This window comes from Temnothorax americanus, unplaced genomic scaffold (genome assembly GCF_048541705.1).
Source record: "Temnothorax americanus isolate GAGA-0224 unplaced genomic scaffold, ASM4854170v1 Scaffold11, whole genome shotgun sequence".
NCBI classification, from domain to species: Eukaryota; Metazoa; Arthropoda; class Insecta; order Hymenoptera; family Formicidae; genus Temnothorax; species Temnothorax americanus.
The window spans coordinates 1,072,262-1,093,996 of NW_027509242.1; the positions used below are offsets into that span (position 1 = coordinate 1,072,262).

The 21,735-nt window shown below is 42.4% G+C and overlaps 2 protein-coding genes across 7 annotated transcripts in view; one reads left to right on the top strand and one right to left on the bottom strand.

Moving 5' to 3' along the window:
• On the bottom strand, nucleotides 1-7,696 carry Atg10 (Autophagy-related 10). The gene is made up of 6 exons (XM_077426274.1): nucleotides 7,360-7,696; nucleotides 2,959-3,078; nucleotides 2,281-2,521; nucleotides 1,638-1,803; nucleotides 1,358-1,498; nucleotides 1-1,300 (listed from the first exon to the last, which is right to left on the bottom strand). The coding sequence occupies exons 1-5, from the start codon at nucleotides 7,618-7,620 to the stop codon at nucleotides 1,408-1,410; spliced, it is 879 nt and encodes a 292-aa protein (XP_077282400.1). The 5' UTR covers nucleotides 7,621-7,696; the 3' UTR covers nucleotides 1-1,300; nucleotides 1,358-1,407.
• The window catches only part of Ssdp (Sequence-specific single-stranded DNA-binding protein), a 20,187-nt gene continuing 4,116 nt past the window's right edge, over nucleotides 5,665-21,735 (top strand). The window contains exons 1-14 of one of the 6 annotated variants that reach the window (XM_077426271.1): nucleotides 5,665-6,976; nucleotides 8,644-8,716; nucleotides 8,821-8,882; nucleotides 8,965-9,049; nucleotides 9,195-9,236; nucleotides 9,459-9,545; nucleotides 11,683-11,790; nucleotides 12,309-12,383; nucleotides 12,539-12,587; nucleotides 13,295-13,324; nucleotides 14,467-14,678; nucleotides 14,780-14,950; nucleotides 15,124-15,324; nucleotides 16,823-20,430. In XM_077426271.1, coding sequence (XP_077282397.1) covers nucleotides 6,921-6,976; nucleotides 8,644-8,716; nucleotides 8,821-8,882; nucleotides 8,965-9,049; nucleotides 9,195-9,236; nucleotides 9,459-9,545; nucleotides 11,683-11,790; nucleotides 12,309-12,383; nucleotides 12,539-12,587; nucleotides 13,295-13,324; nucleotides 14,467-14,678; nucleotides 14,780-14,950; nucleotides 15,124-15,324; nucleotides 16,823-16,831 — 1,260 coding nt within the window. In that variant the 5' untranslated portion in view covers nucleotides 5,665-6,920 and the 3' untranslated portion in view covers nucleotides 16,832-20,430. Of the gene's footprint in view, nucleotides 6,977-7,362; nucleotides 7,419-8,643; nucleotides 8,717-8,820; nucleotides 8,883-8,964; nucleotides 9,050-9,194; nucleotides 9,237-9,458; nucleotides 9,546-11,682; nucleotides 11,791-12,308; nucleotides 12,384-12,538; nucleotides 12,588-13,294; nucleotides 13,325-14,466; nucleotides 14,679-14,779; nucleotides 14,951-15,123; nucleotides 15,325-16,822; nucleotides 20,431-21,735 lie in introns of those variants that run through there. The other 5 variants (XM_077426268.1, XM_077426269.1, XM_077426270.1 and 2 more) reach the window with 5 other exon arrangements.

Genomic DNA, 21,735 nt, shown 5'->3' on the forward strand with positions numbered 1-21,735 from the left:
AAATTAATTAGCTTAGCGAATCGTCGCATTTGTTCAGTAGCTATAAAAGAAAAAGAGATGTTTTTTTTTCTTGGCAGTATATAAAGTAGAAAATCTCCGATCTTTCAGTTCATAATAACGGAAATATCTAGTCGATATTAACGAACGTCACGTCCGACAAATGAGAAATTGATGCGTTCCTCGATTCGCGATCCACGTACAAAAGCTGGGTACTTCGATTATCCTCTCGACGAGAGTATCGAACCATTTAGTATTGCCCTATTATAGCGCCGAAACGTGGGCTTCCAGTCCTCCCTCCTCTCCCACTTCCGCCGCTGTGAATACAGAATAACCTCGACATTTTTTTTTGTCTTTTTGCGCGAGAACTATCCGAATATTCCGAATGAAGGTCGGACATGAATAACATCGTACATTTGCTATTGTAATTTAGAACGGCACGTGTTTCGTGATACGGACGCTCGCGTCACACGCACGGGCCGTGTTCGGCGATGGGGGAGGACGGGGCTAACGGGATTATTAATCGCCAAGCGTCCGCCGCGGCGGCGGCGACGGCGGCGGCGGTGGTGGCGGTGGCTCGGTTGAGAATCGCTGACGCGCGTGCGACGCGAACGCGCGGATGCGAGGAGCGTTGCTTACGATCGCGGCTGCGTCAACGGTGCCCGACAATATATCCTCGTTCTCTCTCTTTCTCTCCTCTTACTTTATTTTTCCTTGCGATACTTCAGAATCGTACTTCCTTTACGTATAATTAATCGCGATTAAATCGATTCGATTGCCGTCTCTCGTTCGCGAAGAGCGAAAAAAAAATTAGCGAGAAGCGTGTTAATCGCCTCGCATCCCGGATATCGTTAACGCAGCCGACCGTACGTACTTTTGCGCGCGCGCGTATATGAAAACTGCGCGTTCGTCGAGAACGAATATTCCAATGCGTCCTTGTTACGGACTAATTGCCCCGCGCGCGCGCGCGCGCGCGCACGCGGTTGCATTAATCGCGTGCTCTCTTTTCCACGCTTCAACCTCTTTTACCCTCCCGCTTTCCCCTCGCGCGCGGATGCGAAACGTCGCCCAATTGCGAGCAATTTACTCGGTCCGCCGTGGGTCAATGCTAGATCCGCTATGCCGCTGTCGACGCCCGCGGACGGATTCCACTCGAATCGTCGTCGCCATCGAATATCCGCCCGAACGGAGATGAGACCCGGGCCCTTCTCGCATACCGAGGTGATCTCTCCGGCTATGCTTAGGTACCCACATACAGGAAGCGACTTCGAACGACCAGTCGTTGATCACTCGAACGATAATTCTAGGATCTCTTTCTTTCAGTAAACACAAAGGATGTTATTCGCACATAAATATTTACAGGATCTTGGACGTTCGTTGTCCCTTAGAATGCTCGAGACGTTTCAGGCTTCAGTGAGTGAGTTTGAAGTATTCCGGATGTATTTTGAGATTTAGGGCCGCGGGTGCCACGCAGCTCAGCCAACTAACGAGCTTATTCTTGCTGCAACATTCATCAAGTCCACGATAAACAGGAGAGTTATTCAGGAGGTAAAGTAGTTCCTCCGATTAGCTGTTCTTAAAGTAGCCTTTATTTCTCTCTTTTCTTAGTTCTCTTGTGTTACTTAATTGCCGCTTCTTACCTCTTCGACATGGTCCGCAGCAACCCCTGCGACAGACACGGATGTAATTGTAGGAATGGCGTGCCGACGATAGGATGAATCGCCTGCGATAATTCCGTGTAATTTAATTTGGAACCGTGAACCGTTTGAGCCTCATTTACGCTCACTGGGTTAATACCGGGGAAATCTAAAAAAAAAAAAAAGGAGGCAAAATGAAAAAACGCCCGTCAGATCTCTCACGACAATTGCCGCGCGCGCGCGCGATTCTTCCCTCGCTGATGAATACGTTAAAGATAATGAGCGTTAATTATTCCAAACGACACGACGCGTTTCCGCCCCGCCGAAATGCGTTATCGGGATTAATTAATACCGTCCGCATATCTGCGCGAATATTGAAATAGTCGGACACGTTTGCGTTTATAATCAATAAAACGAACAACCGAAAATTTCAGGCTCTGTCTCTATCCCCCTATATCGCCCTATCTAACTTTCGAAATTTTGGAAAGGCGCCCCATGCCGCGCCCTTCTCGAAAACAGCTTTCGGTGTACTTCATTCTTTCGGAAGTCTCTTTTTTTTCTATGAGTCCTGTGACGCGTGGACAGAGATCTTTTTCAAATGCATCTCAACTTGCGAGTAGCCGACGCTCCTGAACTATAGGTATACCTGATTTCCATCCATTGAAGAAGAGCACCGGGACGCCGTAGCTAACAGACCACAGAACGTGATGCTCGATGACGAAAGGCGTTTCGCTCGTGGAGGTGGCTTCGCGCGGGTCTTCTCGAAATTTCACGTGGAACTCCTCGGCATCGTCGCCGTCACCGGTCGATCCGTCTTTTTTCGTAGCCGAGTCGTTCGGTACGAAGCACTTGGCTATCCTAACTAGATAAGCTTCTCCAGGAATATCCTAGCGCGCATATAAATTGTTAGACGGACGAGAGAAGACGAAAAAGACGCGAAATATCGCGCGGTACTTATGCGATAAATGTATAAATGTATCCCTCAATCTCTGGCTCGTGGTTTATAAGTGGCCAATAACTCTTGACCGCCCCGTCCAAAAAGCTCGTAAATAATACTACATTTCGAGCAATCAAACGTAAAATTTGTAAATTTTACGACTTAACGTGCAACGCATTTTAAAAGACTGCTCAGTTTATTATAATAAATTTTTTTACAAGATTTTATATTTTTGTAGGTTTACAAATAAGCGGCACGCGAATGGATCGCATAATCGTGAGTTTCATCAACAATGTTAACGAAACGATTCGATCTACATAGTTTATACGTCGGTTAGCGTGTAGGTAATTCGCGCGAGTGAGCGACTCGGCGGTATAAACTGTGTACCTTGTCCCCGCGAAGCTCCCATCCATCCGATATCTTGGCTGAAACAACAAGAAACTTCTCTGCATTCTCGAGGAATTCCTCCCACGTAACCGTGCCCGGGCCGTCCATTGGTGCACGAGTCTAAACATCGAGAAATTTACACATTTTGTCAGATCTAACATTTATACGTAACGCACGATAAACAAGCTACAACGGATTTTCCGCAATTATTATATATTTAATATATCGTTTCTCTTTTTTTGGTTTCCGAGTTTCGAGAACCTCGGGACCTCGCGATTAATTCTCTACAGTCCCCATCGGCTAACGCCGCCTCGCGCGATTATCTCCGTAGCGTCGCTCGAACGGGCGAAGAGAAGGAAAGAGAAAGACAGAGAGAGAAAAAGAGAGAGAGAGAGACAGAAAGCGCGTAACAGAAGATTTCGTTAAATTTTGCGTAGCGACGTCCAAGTTGCGACGTCGGACGTCGATTGCACGATAAAATTGAAAAAGGGGAAGCGGTTCACCCGAGAGAACAGCGTGCCTCCTCCCGCCCCCTCCCCCTTGCTTGCTGCTACCTTCTCGCCAAACTCTCTATCGCGTCAATTGTCGACTATTTCGCGTCGGACATGTCCGCCGACGTTCGGGCGCGATCGAGCGCCTCGCACCTCGCCCCCCTGATCGGCGCACCGTGCCTTCCCCTTCCACCCCCCTGCGACCTCCTCTACCGCTTCCAGGGACCGATGTCGACATACGCACGCCGATATAGTACTCCGCGGTGCGCGGTGTGTTACGGCCCCGCGTGTACGTGTGTGTCTCGTCGGTCGCGGTCCAATCGGACGCGGAGTCGCAGGCCAGTGCCGTACCGCGCGCGGGCGCCGGAGCTGGAGTTTTGCGCCCTTTTCCACCCTCCTCGCCGCCCGTCGTTCCGCGAGGTCCTTTTTGGGACAGCCTCGTCCTTTATTCGACAATGTATCGTCGGCGTGTCGTCGCACTATAGAATTTCTCGCTTGTTTTACGCCTGCGCCTTTATCGCAAATTCGAAGTATCGACCTATCCCAATATCGCGCAGCGCGTTTTTTTGTTCTTTACACAACAACGAGATATTCCATACGAGAAGCTGCGCAGCGGTACGTAACGCTCATATATAGCGTTTTATTGACGACGACGACTCGCAAAGATTCTTCCACGAGAAATATCCTAGTCGCGCGGAAAACGTCGTCCGCTCCGCCGCCAATCCGCTCGGCGGCTCCGCTGGACGAGATAACGCGCCTTTACTCCGCATGCCAATTTGTTACCGTTAATAACACGAGGCCAATAATGCAATCCCGGCAGGAGATGAAGTATTATAACTTACCAATTGATTCGGAAGTATTGTAAAATACTATAATTATATTCCGTGGCGTAAAACGGAATAATAAAAGCTGTCACATGAGCTAACAAAATCAACATATTCATCACAAGCGCGCAACCACACACACACACACACACACACACACACACACACACACACACACACACACACACAATACACAAAGACACAAACGAAATTTCCCACTGATTTATTTATAATAATTTCAGGTCATTTTGCCGTAATTTTTTTTTTGCAGTAAATATGACTCAGAATTCGAAATCCAGTGAAAGTTCAGAGTTGACCACTGTCCTTTTAATTACAGTTTGGGGGCGGTATTCACATAGTCGGATCTTATTTTAAGACCGTCTTAAGTTGCTAATACGGTCATTTGATTGGCTGGACGGAGTCTTAAGGCTGCTTTTGACCAGACTTAAGACGATCTTAGATATAAGATCCGACTATGTATCGACGATTCTGAGTTCGCTTTGCGTAGACAAAGGTAAGTATAGAAAGAAACGTATAGAACGCCATTTATTTTAGAAAACTTTCTCCGCACAAAGAATGCCGTCAAATAAATCTGGGACAAAAAATATCCTTTAGAGGATAAACTATAAAGATTTCTCAGACTTTAACTGCGGTGGAAAGTAAAGCAATCAATCTCAATATTTCGCGGAGTTCAATTCTAATTGTAAGCAGTATGGACAAGCTTAAACGGGCGTCAATATATATAGACACATATGTATTTTCTCTTCGATATTCCAAAGTTGCGGCATCGATTTCCGCGGATTCGATTCTCCGCGCGTAAACGATTTATTTTCGATGAATATCTCTGTGAGAACGCGACAACAACGACAGCTCGGAGCTCGCGCGATCACCCGTCGAGAAGATTACTCGTGTAAAAGAAAAAACAAACCGTCAAGGCAATTTCGAGTTACGATCCATATGCGGAACATTTGTTCGTATCGACGATACAGAGAAAATCGTGTGTAATTCGGAGGAAGGCGCGGTTTCGCTCGCCCCCGTCATTTCTCGAGCCACTCGTGTGCGTACAGCACTGGCGTAACAAACGGCGATGCGCGCGCACCGTTGTCCGCCGGTGCGAGGAACGAGGACGACGCGACGATATAGCCAGCGAGAGAGTAGCGCGGTAGCGAGAGGCGGAGCGAGAGAGGAACGGCGCGAAGGGAGGCGCGAGCGAGCGAGCGAGACAGAGCGTAACGATGGATAGATAGGGAGGGGGGATGGGGGACTACACACCGCTGACACCGCCGACTCATCTGCGCGTAGTCGTGCAGCGCGTGCGAAATCTACGAGTCACACACTTCCGAACTTGTTCGTGTTTACACGACAGTAAGTTCAGCCCGCTCTCCCACTCTTCTCGCTCCGTCCCTCGCGGCCCTCGCGCCCGACGTCCGCGTCGTTCTCTCTCCCCCGCGCTGTGCCCCGTGCCGTCTCACTGTCAAGCGCGCGCGTTACGGGTGACGCGTGCGTGTGCGTGCCGTGCGTATACTCGGCGTGTGTGTGTGTGTGTGTGTGTGTGAAGTTTACGTATCTCCGCGCGCATGTGTACGTGTACGTGCGCGCGCACGGAGCACGTATACGTTGCGTTATGTACGTCGTGCGGCCGCAGTGATACACCGTTCCCGTGTTGCGAGGCGCCCGCGATCTGAGCGCGCGCGACAAAGCGAGTTTCGCCGAGGACGAGAGCCGCGTCCGGCGGCGGCAACGACGACGAAGACGACGACGACCGGAGGTCCTCGTCCTCGATACGTCGACGACGAGTGATCGAAGACGATAGGACGCGCGCGAGCGGTAAACGCGGGTCACGATATACCGAAAAGACGGCGAGGTTGCGAGGAGGAGGTGCGGAGGAACGATGAGAACTTCGACGACGACGGCGGCGGCGGCGGCGGCGGCGGCAGCGGCAGCGGCGGCGGCGGCGATGATAACGACAGTGGTGGCGACGACGACGAGGCGCCCCCAGCGACGCACCTGAATCGCTGACGATTACGACGGCGACGTCGCGATGCGTCGCACCGTGTCGCTCCAGTACCGCGCAGCAGCAGGCACCTCGCTCCAGTTGTGACGCGACGCGTTCGTGACGTGACGCGACGAAAGCGGGACGAAGAAGACCTTCTTGTCGGTGCGCGAGTGAGACGGAGAGGCAGCGAGGAAGAGAGAGAGGAACAGAAACACCTCCCGCGACTCCTTTCTGCGTGTAGCGAGTGAAACAGAGACGAGGATAGTGAGAGAGAGACAGACAGACGTAGCCGAAAGAGCGGCGCGCGCGAGCGCCAACGAGCGGGCCGGAGTGCGTGTGCGTGTGTGTACGAGCGTGTCGCGTTTCGTTTGACGCGACGTCGCGCGTCGTCGACGTAAGCACGGCCGAGCGATTATACCGTTCGCCGTTTTCGCTCCCGAACGAGCGAGACAGACGCGGCCGCCCGCGGCCGCGGCGGCACACGTACGTACGCGCGCGGGGAACGCGCGTAGCCTAAGCGTGCGCGCGTGCGAGCGAGAGAGTCCCCGATCTCCCGTTCTTTTCGGCCGCTTCGGCCGTCCAGCGGCGCACGAAGGAACCGCGGCGCAGTTGTGTTTACGCTTGAAGCGTTGACCGGCCACCACGGCGACCATGTACGCCAAGGGAAAAGGGGCGTCGGTGCCGTCGGACTCTCAGGCGAGAGAAAAGTACGTATCGCATCGCCAGCAAGACGGAGAGGAAGAGGAAGAGAGAGAGAGAGGGAGGTGGGGAAAAATAAAAATGATTGGCGTTCCGTCGTGAAAATTCCGACCGGCCATTGATCGCTCGGTATATAACTCCCATTTTTCTCGGGCATCCTCCTGACTCCACCTCCCGCGTCCCGCGCGCTCCCAGCCCCCGGCCCCCGGTCCCCGGTCCCCGGTCCCCGCTCCGTCCGCGCGGGCTCACCCCCTCCCTCTCTCCCTCAACGCTCTCCCACCACCCTCTTCGCCGTCGCCGGTTCTTTTTGCTCGGAGCCGTATCGCGTCGCGCGTAGGTATATCGCGACCGGAGAACCCGGTTCGTCGGGTTAATCCAGTTTATTACCTACCGACGGCCGATCGGACTGATGAGCCATTCGTTTGTCTTCCCTCTCTCGCTCGCCTCTTTGTACGTTTCTCGTTTCGAACGTATACGTGACGATGCTCCCTTTCCTCCTCCGGCCGCCACCGCGCCCCCTCCGCGAGATCGATTCGAGACTTGAAGCGCGAAAGGCTCGATCGTCGACACGCGTCATCGCGTATGGAGAAAATTTGCGCGAGGTGAAAAATTGGCGAGGATCCGCGAATCTCTGAACGCGCGCTTTTTCCATTCCCGATCGAACGCCGGGATTTTCAAATGGCGCGAAACGAGCGCCTTCGACATTTAAGATTGACGGGGAATTAAATCGCGCTGGATTAGAAAGTTTGGTTGTAACTTTTAACCAATTAGCAAAGGGACCGCGATCGATGCCACTCGCTTCGATTAAAAAACGTCCCGGTCAACCGCGCGAAGTTGCCGGCGCATCGATCTCTTTCGTCCGTGGCATTGCAATTGGGCGATATCTTGATTCTTGAGTTGTCGCGCTCGTATTATCTTCTTCCTTCAAACGCCGGGGATGTACGACGTACGATCGTCTTGCGTCAGGTGCGGCGAGCGAAACTTGAACGAGCAAACTTCACATTTTGGTTGCGAAATGGGGTCGCGGGGGCGGTTGTTAACTGGAATTAGCCGGTCATAATTCTCCGACGCGACTGATTATCGTAACGTAATTAACTTCAATCCGTTCGATACCTAAACTCCTCTTCAGGTCGTAGTTCGAATTGCGACGCGAATCGGGAATTGTGATTCGATCGATCGATCGCCGCGGAAAAACGAGGATGGAACAAAAGAAAAACGAGATCGACCCGGCCGGGGAAAGATTTTCCAGCCGGGACTCGCGCGTAACCTGCTTTCTCGCGAGAGGCGATTGATCCGCGCGCGCTGTCGGTCAGCGAGGAGCCGCGCTTCCACGCTCCGCTCCGATTCGCGGTTTCCGATTCCCGCGCGCCATGTTTGTATCGCCCGGCCAGGCCGGCTCTTCCCTCCGCGAGATGCGCCTAGCCGCGGGGAAAGTCGGCGGTCGGCGTTAACGTCGCGACGGATCCGTGAGGAAACGCCATTGTCGAGGCGGCTTCGAGTTAAGTACGGGCTTTCTAAAAAAAAAAGAGTGAAAGACGGATACCCCGATCCCTCGCGTTTGCGTAACCTGCCCGTCTTTTCACGTTCCCCGTCGCTATCTTGAAGTTCGTTCTTGTTCCACCGCTCAAAGTTGTCTCCTCAATTTCGAATGGCTAATGGCTGATGATTTTTCCAGATTGGCGCTTTACGTGTATGAGTACTTGCTACATGTAGGAGCGCAAAAAGCAGCACAAACGTTCCTGTCGGAGGTATAATAATTTTTCTCATCTTTGTAAATTTTTCACGTCATTTTTATACATCTATATTGCGAAATATTGTTAACTACGACGCGTGGTTTGCTCTGGTTGTCTAGATTCGATGGGAGAAAAATATCACACTGGGAGAGCCACCTGGGTTTTTGCATTCTTGGTGGTGGTGAGTATGCCTACGTTATCGTTAAAGAAAATATCGCGGGGATGTTTCAGTGTGAAATAATTATTATGAAATTTCTTTTCAGTGTCTTTTGGGATCTGTACTGCGCAGCGCCTGAGAGGAGAGATTCTTGTGAACACAGCAGTGAGGCCAAAGCGTTTCACGACTATGTAATTATATTAATAATTGCAATACTCTTTTGTAACTTGCATAAAATTATCTACCGCTCAATATCAAAGCGACAGTTGGTATATTAAATTAAATAGGTGCGCGCAAGCGTTTGCATATTATTTATGGTATGTGTTCTGTTATCAGGGATTCGTGAATAGTGCTTACAACGTCAATGGGATTGCACACGTGAGTTGAAAAATTTACGTCAAACTATTAATATGCATTGTTATAAACATACATAGTTGAATTTTTTATTTTAATACGTATTTGTTTAATACGTATGTTAATAATGATTAAGAATCAATGTAATTTGATCTACTTTTTTAACCTTTCTCTCGCAAGACATCCTTTTTTTCGCAAAGAACCTTAGAGACTAAGTAAGATCACAAAATATTTAAATATTTACAGAATGCTGGACCAGCTCCATCTCCAATTGGTCAAATGCCACCGAACGATGGAATGCCTGGTGGTCCCATGCCTCCTGCTTTCTTCCCGGTGAGTTTTTATTTGATAACGACAATCTTTTATCATCATTTGTTTTGATCTTTACTTACGGAATACGTAAAGTGAAAAATTATTTGATTAAATCGGTCGTCACAAAATTGCGTTTCAATTGCATTTCGCTTATTACGTCTTGTTAAAATATATTTTGATGATTTTAATTAATTAAAAGATTTATTGAATTATATTAATGCACTTGTTATAGTGATTACATCTTTTACGAGATAGTTTCAAGTAGGTTTTGCAACAAAAATTATTTTGGAAAGAAGATATTAACGTTTCGAACAAATCTTATAAGATAATTTCTTATATTAAGCTAATGCGTGTATTTTTACACATTAGATATGTGTGTATATGTGTGTGTGTTTCACACACACACACACACACACACATAGTCGTGTACCTGTTATCATTGTTGTGCATAGTTCTTGTTTAAATTTTACACTTGATTCAAAGCATAATAAGCTGTTTCAAAATAAAAATCGTAACCAAATTTAATGATAGCTTAAAAGATAATAATTTCAATTTATTTACTGGATCAAGAGAAAATAGATAATATCTAAACAAATAATTTGTTAATATTTAACTTAGATTGTTACTTAAATATACAATTGTCATAGAAATAGTTTTTAAATAAGATATATAAATAAGTGATAGAACGGATCTTTCTTTTTTTTGTTCAAAAAACGAGTTATATGTAAGACATTTTTACATGAGAGATGCATAGTTATTTAATTAAGCATATTTATATATCCCCTTATATATAATTGATGAATATACACACGCACTAGCCGTAGTCGTGATCAACTTGTTTTGAAACAAGTGTACATTCAAAAGACGTTCTTATGTCATGCTTGTTTATACTGTATATATGTACTTACTTTCTCTCTGCTCTCTATCTAATACTTGTATGTGCGTTCATGTATCATTTTCACTGTTTCATCTTCTTGGCGCATAAACCAAATCTAGAAACTCTATGAAGAACAGGATTATATAGATGTTAGAATACATTTAGAGCACAATATTGTGGTACAGTAAGCATATAATAACGAGTATATTGCTTTGTGCTGGTCATGCCACAGTAGTATATGTAAAATATTACAGGTACGGACATTATTGTTTTATTCATGTTGTGCAAACGTTTGTTTGCAATATACAAATTTTAACATTTTCCTTTATTACATAGCCAGCCAAAGTTATACTCTCTAGAATGTATGGGACAACTAACATGGAAGCCTGCTTAGAATGTAGTCTAGTTTTTTTTTCACAAATCTAAAACTTCTTTACATTATTTAACAAACGTTAATTTCATGGATATTAATTATGTATTATATGATTAATTATATGATTAATTGTACAACTTATGAAAAAATTAAAATGATTTTTGAATATAAGAGATGTGTGTAAATATATATATATAATTCTATAATTTTATGATTTAATGGTCGTACATTTGTTGAAGTTGCAATTACATAGAAGATAACAATTTTTGATCTTTTTTAGTATTTGATTAATATTTTATTTGTTTTTTTTTTTATAACGATATAAATATATTTCATACAATTGATAACGTTTAAGTCAACTATTTATTACATTTATAAAAAAGAAAAATAATGTAAAATTATAACATACATGTGGAAACAAGAAAATGAAGAAAAATCATGCATCTATTGCTTGTCAAAGTAGTCGTCCCCTACTGGATTAGACAAAGATAATATGCTACGCAATATATAAGCGATTCAGTTTGTTTCTAGATCTCTCTACATACATAGGTATCCTGTAATGCTTAGGAGTCATCATATCTTTCCAACGAAGTCGTTTTACGTTCTATAACGCTGTACATTTTATAATTAATTGGCATCTTTTCATACTCTTGTATGTCTCGTTTCACAGTTTAATGTTAAAGGCGATTTCGCATACAGGTTGTAATTATGAAAAGAAAGTGTGCAATGACAGGACACTGAAACGTCATTAGAACGATTTTTTTCTAATTACAACTTTCTTCCGGATTTAACTTAAGATGCTGAGACCGATCATAGTATTAACACAATCATCCCCGAAGCCTTCTAGTTTAGCTGTTGCCTGGATCGCAGTGTTGCTACATGTCTGTCGTTTGCGTTGCTTGTTGCAGAACAACTCGACAATGCGACCATCTCCGCCCACACACCCCTCATCACAGCCATCCCCCCAGCACCCCCAGCCACCCCCGCCCCCACACTCGCAGATGATGTCCACTCAGGTAAGCCTCATTCAACACATACACTCTCACTCATGAAGAATCACTTGTTCCGCTGTGTCATCGCACCATGTAATGGTATAACCGAAATTCATAATCATATCGTTACAATTGCTATAATTGTTTTTCTTCGTGATGTCCTTTGTGATTTTGTCTTTATACAGATGTCCCTCATGATTTTGTCTTTACATAGTACAGGATTTATCAAAAAAAGTTCTGCGATAGTTTATATTTATATTATACGATAAATGAATCTTATCTGCAGTTTGCGCTTAGGAACGTTGTGTAATGATATAACCAACTAATGTGCTGCGATGAACTTGAAATGCATATTTTATGGCCTATCATCTCACGGATTGCTTATTGTGGCTGCCTGATATTTATACTATATCTAGTCAATTCTGTGTATAGTAATCATGATTGACATTTTATTGATACTTAATTATACTTTCAAATTATGACTTGAGATTAATACATTTCATTATATGATCAATTTGATGAACGTTTGCTTTCTGTTACAGTTTATGGGCCCCAGATATCCAGCAGGACCACGACCTGGAGTACGTATGCCACAAATGGGAAATGACTTTAACGGAGTACGTATGAAAATTTAATTCATTTATTACGATTGGCGCTTGGATAGATTTTTATTAACATCGAAAAAATATCTTGTTTAAATAAATAAATAAGATAATATGTAACGTTGTCACATATTTATATTTATTCACGATTTTAATTCTTATTTCCACAGCCACCAGGACAACCAATGATGCCAAATAGTATGGATCCTACCAGGCAAGGTAAGAGATCATTTATATATGCCAGTATTATATTACTTTTTTCTGGCATTGACGAGAGTTGCGAGAGAAGAATGGCATAGACGCATGCGTACCAAAAACCACACAGCAATAAACGAATAAGTAATATTTTAAATTGGATTGGATTGCTGTGATGTGGAGTGGATTGGTTTTTGAATTGTCTAGTTACAAGCAGTGGTGTAGTTTGCGTTCGATTGTTACTGCTAGATATTCAGTCTTGTGTACTTAGTATGTAAGTATGTATTTTAATGGTTCTCTTTATCAAATATTTTATTTGATATGCTTTTTTTCATTTTTTTTTATAAATAATTTATGTCGTTACATATGTATTTTTCAGGATATTCTATTACCTCACAGATTAGATTTAAAAAATGCAGTTTAAGATATTGTGTTCTTAAAGTATTATGAGTTAATTAATATTTTAGTATCAAAATATTACAGATCTTTATGTAATAGATAAATGGCTTGACTCTCGATACATTTATATGATTTAATTAAACACATAGCTGTCAACATGATTTGTCCCAGTTGTTCAAGAATAACTTTCAATAAATTCTTATAAGTTGCGGTAGTTATAAATTCAAAAATCACTTTATTTCTGCTATACCACTGCAAAATAACTAGGCTTTACCACCATGAACCCGACCTTACCTACCTGCCGTACTAATGTGTGCTCTTGTGTTCCTCAGGCGAAGCTGGAGAATTTGTAGGGTGGCAAGGTAGGAAGCAACCCAAATCACACTCACATGACTTAGTCAAGCCTAACTTTTATTTTTTTTTCTCCTCCTTGCCTTTAAGTTTTTTTATTTCCATTTTTTCATAAAGATAATTGCACCGGCTTTGCTCTTTTGCAAAATGATTTGCTCATCCGAACTAGCATCCAGCATGACAATCGCAATTGAGTATATTAGACGTGTATATTTAGTTATGTGTATAACAAATAATCTTACATAGTTTACAAGAAATTCGTTTGGCACAATATACAATAACTCTATAATATTTTGTTCCATGTTTAAGAAATATTTCTGCTGATGTATGTGTGCAAAATATTACCTTGGAGTTAAAAACATTCACATACATGTGTACATTAATTGTATATGTAAATGCATCATTCTTGCGAAATTTTTTGGAAAAAAAATGGGTATTTTTAAATTAATAACAAAAATATTTATATCTGTTATTATATTATAACAAGCTTACATTTAATATTAACTTAAAAGTTTTTGCGCATTATGAGACATGCTACATGCAGATGGAAAAGATAGGCTGATCATGTTTGTGTTTAACAAATATATTTGTAGAACATTAATTATCAATATCATGTTACGTTGTGTCGTGTTACAAAAAATGATATTTAATTATTATCTATGGGTGTGTCACACAATATGCCATCGCATAAAGCAAGAAGTCGCTTTTATTGGAATTAGATTTTTTGAGAATTTTTAATAACGCAGTTGAAATTTATTATTTTTTTTTTATATTTGAATGTATAATTTAAGCAATAATTGTTCGCTATTTAGTATCATGTTGTTTCTATCTTTAGCATGAGCTTTTTACTATGTTAATTTGTGTGGTGACAGTTGCTTGACCGGCATGTCATCCACCGGCTTCACCTCGAACTCGACTTTTGCAAAGCATGACTCTCAATTTTCGACACTTTGAGCCCGCACTTAATGTTATATCGCACATGGAGCGCAATCTTATACACAAGTTACTTTATCTTAGTGTTTACAAATCCACGATTTTTATCGTTTAGTCCACAAAATCGTAATTAGCAATTAGCATTAACATAGAACTAGAACAAACGTTAACAGTCCTGTATTTAACGATCGAATTTACCAAACTTTATTTTCTATCATAGGTCCACCAGGAATGAACCCAATGAACCCGAGAATGAATCCGCCGCGAGGACCAGGGATGGGACCGATGGGTCCTGGAAGTTACGGTCCAGGCATGAGAGGTCCACCGCCCAATAGTACTTTGGGTCCAGGTGGACCAGGAGGTCCTGGAATGCCACCAATGAGTATGGCCGCTCCAGGTGGTAGACAACAGTGGCAACCCAACACATCTACGGTATGGATAAATATTCAACCTTTATCTCTCAATATACACTTTTAATAATCTTATTTTATTATAATACGAATACAAGTATCTAACATTTCTTTGCGATACAGCCAATGAATTATTCGTCGTCATCGCCGGGCAACTACGGAGGGCCGCCTGGATCAACGGGTCCGCCAGGACCTGGTACACCTATTATGCCTAGCCCACAGGATAGCAGCAATAGCGGAGGAGAAAATATGTATACCATGATGAAGCCTGTACCTGGGGGAAATATGCCGGGTGTAAGTGATTAAATAATAATGCAACTATTTATTATATTTTCCGTTACGTTCAATTATTCTCTTTTAATAAGCTATAGCTTTTGACTAAATTGTTTTATGATCGCAAGTGATTAATGTCCAAAGCACTTACGTATATTATGTGCAAACGAGATGATGTTATAAACACATTTTAGGACTTTCCAATGAGCGGTGGACCTGAAGGCGGTCCAATGGGACCCATGGGTCCTAATACAATGGGTCCGGTTCTAAACGGTGATGGTCTCGACGGAATGAAAAACAGTCCAGCGAACGGTGGTCCTGGAACACCACGGGAAGATAGCGGCAGCGGAATGGGTGATTATAATCTGGGTGGATTCGGAGCTCCTGGAGAGAATGTAAGTATGCACAAGTTGTACAACAACTTTTTCTAATGGTCACTCGACGTGTTGTTGTGGATTTGTATGTCATCGTTTTACTTGGCAAATCACCTCTCTTATTCATCGCCTTTGTATATTAATGATCAAATTTTTAAAAATTTAAATTATCTTTTTATATTATCATTTTTATGGCATACGGATCCATGTTACAACTTGTTGCCCTTCTAATCATCTCAATTAACAGCCACAAGCGCTTCTATCAGTACGGCGGATATTCACGTATTTGCTAAAGTAATATGGGTTCAGTCTCGTTCAAGGGATTTATCCTCAGCCTCGCTCCAACAGGCTTGTTAATGCTTTCTTACAGAGTATCATTTATCCCTATAAATTTCTCAGAAGGTGTTCTGTTTAATCACGCGTCACATGGTATTCTGGTAAATTTAATCAGCGTCATTTGGTCGCATCTAATATTTGTCATAACCATATTCGCTGAAATTGCGTCTAACTACTATCACACTAACAATACGTCTAACGATGCGAGTTATGAAGCGGGCAGAAAGATAACGAGACTTGATATCACATGTTAATAATTGTAACATATGTCTTATTTTGTATATAAATTTGGATAATCATCGAATTGCAAACGAGATTAATATAATTATGTAAAATATACTTCTCTCTCTCTCTCTCTCTCTCTCTCTCTCTCTCTCTCTCTCTCTCTCTCTCTCTCTCTCTCTCTCTCTCTCTCTCTCTCTCTCTCCGTTTAACATAATATTACGTTTAATCAAATTATACATTAACTTTATTCAGAAGAGTTTTGTTTTATTAGGTATTTATATTGATTTTATAAAAAGCAACTTATACTTATTTATATAATTGTCTCATTTTCTTTCTGCGTGTTTTATAAGATGAAATATCAAATTACTTTCGTGCGACACGTAATCGAACTTTTGATTCAATCGCGTACACGATTTTACATGCTAATCTTATATGTTGTTATATGAGATTATCAATAGGATATGACAAGGAACAGTCACGACGCTTTCGTCTTCGATTTTGTTGAAACTTTGGCGATTTGTCCGATAATTGAAAATGGTCGACAAAACTTGTATAAAAGAAATGTTGTACTTATGAAGAATCAGCTTGATGTCTATATCTAAAATAATATTTGTAAACTTATTTAAACATTGTTTTTTTTTTTTTAATTATTAAATAACGGTAGAGTTTACATATATTAAATTTTATATACGTAATTTATATTACTATTCCAACTCAGCTCTAATTAAAAATTTATTTTTAAACATTGCTTTTATTGTACGCACGTGTGATTTCATCTTTTAAACAGAAACTTTTATAAGTAACAAAGAAATATGTACTTTTAATCTTCAGTTATCTTGCATAATCCGTAAAGTTTTGTCGTAATCTGGAAGCGACGGCGTCGCGGACGTTCCTTGCGAGCCTTGCGAAGAGAGTTATCAGTAATCACGTACGTGCACCTTCTCTGTATTCTCGACAGTTTTTTTAAAAAATCAAGTCGCCTTGGAGCCAGCCCCGAGTTCGTAGATGCCGTAGACTCCGCACGTGGTGTTCTGGTTATATACATGTAATGCGGAAAAGCATCGTACGCGGATTCGCTGCGTATTCACGTGTTCCATGGTGCGTTCCGGCTAGTTTCGCTATAGTCCGACACATGTAGTTTCGCCAGTGGTTCAAGCTCGTAGCAAGCCAGAGTGAAAAAGAAAAGAAAAGTAATGATACTCGTGTTAAACGCAGCGTAACGTGCGGCCGTTATCGATTGCTCCTGCTCGATTAGGATTAGCACTTAAGCGCTCATTAATTGAAATATTTGAAATGCTATCACTAAATGGCGCAGATATTTGAACAACGATTATTCTTACACGTGCGCCTCGCCGTGTATAGGAATACGATATGTATGCTTTCTCTAAATACTCAAAAGGTTGCAAGACTAGATATATTCATTTTTTTAATTCTTTTTTTTTACGTTATGATTATACCAGGGATTGAAAACGGTATAAAAAGTAGCGGCTATTTATGTCGGTATATATTTAGGTTTTATATAATTGAAATATATAATTAAAATATATATATTAAAAATAAAACATATAATATATAATAACCAAAATAAAAATCAGTTAGTATAAATAATATCGTTATACATAGCTTTTTGATATTATAACGGTATTATTATATTATTATATTATTACTATTATTATATTATATGTTTAAAGAATACTGCTATTACATAAATATTTAACTGATACTTTTACTTTTTTCTTCTATAACCTAAAGATTCTTCGCTGTTTTGGTTATATACCGCGTTTGACGTAGAATGATATAATTAAAGATATTTATCATTGCGATTTTATAACGAGTGTATACACGGTATACCGGACCATTTGCTAGAAAAATTATTTCGCTCTTCAGTCCCTGGATTATGCCTATAACTTACTACGGAAGCTAGTTAATATTTACTTAAGATTTGTCAGATTATTTTCTATTATTTATATTTATTTGACAATTATACATAGGTCGTAAGTAAAGGTGCCTGAAAAATCACGTGAAGATTGTTACATAATACACGAAAGTACATATACACACTCGTACACATACATACGATAGGATATACGTATATAACTATCCGCTACTGTGATTACTGATCGCATACTTATTAATCAATTTTTACATCTTTGTTCTCTTTTTTTAATCTCGTTTGAACACACCATTCTGAGTTGTACTAATGTTTTATCTGTTCTTTATTGCATTATACAGTTAGCGATATAAACTGTAAACGATTTTACGGTAGGTGAGGATTTCTCCGATAGGGGATATTCCACGCGGTCTCTTTACATCCACGTGAATCTTTAGCAGTTTCAACTTTCACACATCTTGCAATAACGATCCCGAGACTCTAATAAGGTGATCAGTCTAAGCTCGTACAAGCTCGGACCGGATCCTTCCAACTATTTGCTCACAGTCTGTTCCCGATACTCGGAGCAGGCGTTCTGTTTTTGCAGCTGTCATTAACATTTGCGAATGGAAATTTATATATCGTACGTACGTCTCGGAGTCTCGGTTACGAGATACACGCGATTACCATTTCTTGCTCGCGGAGCAAAGTCGACACGAACGCGTAAAAGACGATCAACGGATTAACAATGATTTTGATTGAGGGAAGCTCGCGCGTTACTGTAGAAGACTCCGATAGCTAGTTCGCATTCTAAATCGGAATGTCCAAATTCTCGGGATGATTAGATTAATCTACCGCGATGTCGCGTTGTGCTTCTAATCGCTCTCTCGTGGAGTCCGCGCATATCGCGCGACCATGCGGTAATATAAATGAGTTAAATTAATTAGAGTCGTTCCTATTTAAATCCATGCGGAATCAGTCAACGCGCGTCTCGTGACACGCTAGTGCTTAGTTTCGCCGTCGTTTCTCGTGCAAAGTATGTAAAGCTCGCTCACTTGCTCAATTTTTAGCGTCACCGTCGTAGGACGAAAGGTGGAATCTCTTTTAAAGGCAAAAGTCTCTTAGTCTACATACTTTTAATTGTTGTGCTTTGGTGCGACTCGAGCAACGATGATTCATGTAAATCGATCGTAGCTTTCACTGGTAGCCGATTGACACATATTGTACAATGGTAGAGGCGGATCTCTCAGCGAAGTAGTTCGACAGCTTACGCGGTATTGCGAGGCGAATGGTTTACTGCAGGTAGCTTAAACGAAGTACTTGAAAGAGACCGAGAGGTATATAAGAGAGATATATATTATATATATGTGTATAATTGTACATATATATAATATATATGTATAAATATATATATATGCAAACGTTAATATTTTTGTATGAATATAAGATACGTAGACATGCGAGTACTGAACCTTAGAGAGCGAGTATAGATAGAGAAACGGAAGATAAAATGCGATGAGGGTGAGAAGCGAGAGATTTCCCGGAATCCATCCGTCCGCATTGATTATAGGTCAGTACTGGACTATACTGTGCTGCTATTAGTTATGTTTAAATTAACTTATAGTGCCGAGACATCGATGGAATTTTATGTAAAAAAAAGAGAAAGTAAAAAAAATACACGGAGAGAATGCGGGTGAGAGGGAGAGAGAGAGAGAGAGAGAAAAGAGGAGTGAATGTGCGTATGCGCAAGTGCATGCTCTGGGACCAAACGGCAAGACGCTGCAAGTTTTATTTATTTATTTATTGTCCCGTTGTGAAAGCTCGTTTTTTTATATTTTTTTACAAAAAAGCCTTGCTGCGAACGTTCTTGGGCGTTCTTTTAACGCTTCTCATTTCGGTTTGGGATCGTGAATTAACAGACTGATCGTTTATGAAAACACGGTGTTTTACTTTACACCATTTATACATATATTGTCGCAAAATGTGCGTGAATACACAGCACAGGTGATAAATGAGCTGATAAACATCGCGAGGATAAAATTTATGAATTTATGAATTATTTGATAAAGTTGCGACCGCGAATAGTCGCGCGAACGACATGGTGGCGGGTTTAATCTTGTAATTAAAGCTTGTCACTTGAACTAATCGGAATTGTTTGCCCGCCTGTCACGAAAGATATTGCAGGATAGCCTTTGCAGAGCGCACAGATTGCCGATATCCCGGATATTCTTGCCGTCTTGCCGTTAAGCCCATACGTCAAACGGAGAAAAGAAAGTACACGCGCGCTTGTGGAATCGCATAATCTTTTCTTTTTAATGCGAGGACGTACAACACGAGTCAATGAGTGAAGAAAAAGCTCGGCTAAGCGGCGCATTGAGGGTACGAAGCTCGAACGCAAACTCGTATATGACGAAATTGTCGATGTTGCGACGCTGATTTTCACGACAATCATTTTTTTTTTTTTTTTCGAACGGGAGCAACGTCGACCTCCGGCGACGTTGTGCTTCGTTCATCGACGAAATAATAAATTTAGAGACTCGCGAACGGACGGGGGCGCGGTTTGGTACCCTTAATGCCAATTTACTTGATATACTCCTCGTTGTAAGCCGAATCTATCGCTGAATGATAACATAATTAATATATGCCTATAAGCCAGGCGAGATCGAGACAATAAATGTAATCCTGTTACACTGAGATTATTGCGTTTTTCTTTTTTATTTACGATTCAATCCGAGGGGTGCTGGCTATCATCGTATTTATATATAACTATCCGTCTCCGTGTATTTGCACTTGTGCTAATCACACAACACACATCACTTGTGTTTCACTCGTCGCTTTGTTCGTTCCATCCGTCCGATTAGCGCGATCAGTGTGTCTCTACTCTTAACGTAAATCGCTGATTCTGTGCCAACTCACAGAATCTCGCTGTTGTTTCGACACACTGATCTCCGCTAAATCCGAACGTTGCACCCACTATCGCTGGCGGCTGTGGAACACATTGTCATGATCGATGTTGCACTTTCGTTGAACGTTTTTCGAGTTTCTTCTCGTATTCACGTTGCGTATGAAATACGTAAAACCGGACTAGAGCAGAACAGATAGCTGTATATAGTACTAGCCTGTACTGACCTGTAGCACATGGATGCGTCAGCGCAAAGCGTATCGATGGATTGCGAGATCGAGACACGGAAAGAAAAAATTAATGCGGAGACAAAAATTCCGAAAGGGCGGAAGAGTCTTCCGCTAAAAAAGGGGGAAAAAAACATAAGTGTGTGAAGGACGACACGTCGAGTTTCTCTAGAGTACCTTTTTTTTCACTATACTATACTGTCGTTTGTAGTCGATGAGGTGTGCGTGCGTGGGGGGCAGGCGACGATAATGAATTTTTTCGTTGTGTTTAATTATTGTTATTATTATTATTATTATCATCATCACATCATCATTATTAATATTATTATTGTTATTATTCTTGCTGTATTATGTTCGGCTCGACACGGGCTTCACTATCTTACGTAACGTCCATGTGTTGTGGGTCAGAGCACCCTTAAGCAAACAAATACCTCAAGCCTCAACTTTTCTTCCGGTTCCCGACAACGAGACCGACACCTTCCCAAGTGTCCTGTCCCACGGAGTTTTTCGTTTCACGAGCCCGGCCCCTTCACGACGCACCGCCATCACGTTGCGCTTTTAAAAGCGTTTTATTCACCGGCCAGCGTTTTCGCACACGGGGGTGAAGACGGATCTTATTTCGCGGGACTCCTCGGTTCCGTCGACCGTCGTGGCTCCCGCGAGTCGCGAGGACGCACGGTACGTTTTCTCTGGGAAGAAATTACTGGGCAGATTCTCCTGGCATACGCGTTTCTCACACGCGCGACAACGAGAGGGAAATATCCAGCTGGACATTTTACCATTTTCGACGGTTACGAAAACTGGAGCTTTCCTTATCCCTTTACCGAAATTCCGACGCGCGATTACCGATGAGAGTCCCGCGAATCTCGCTG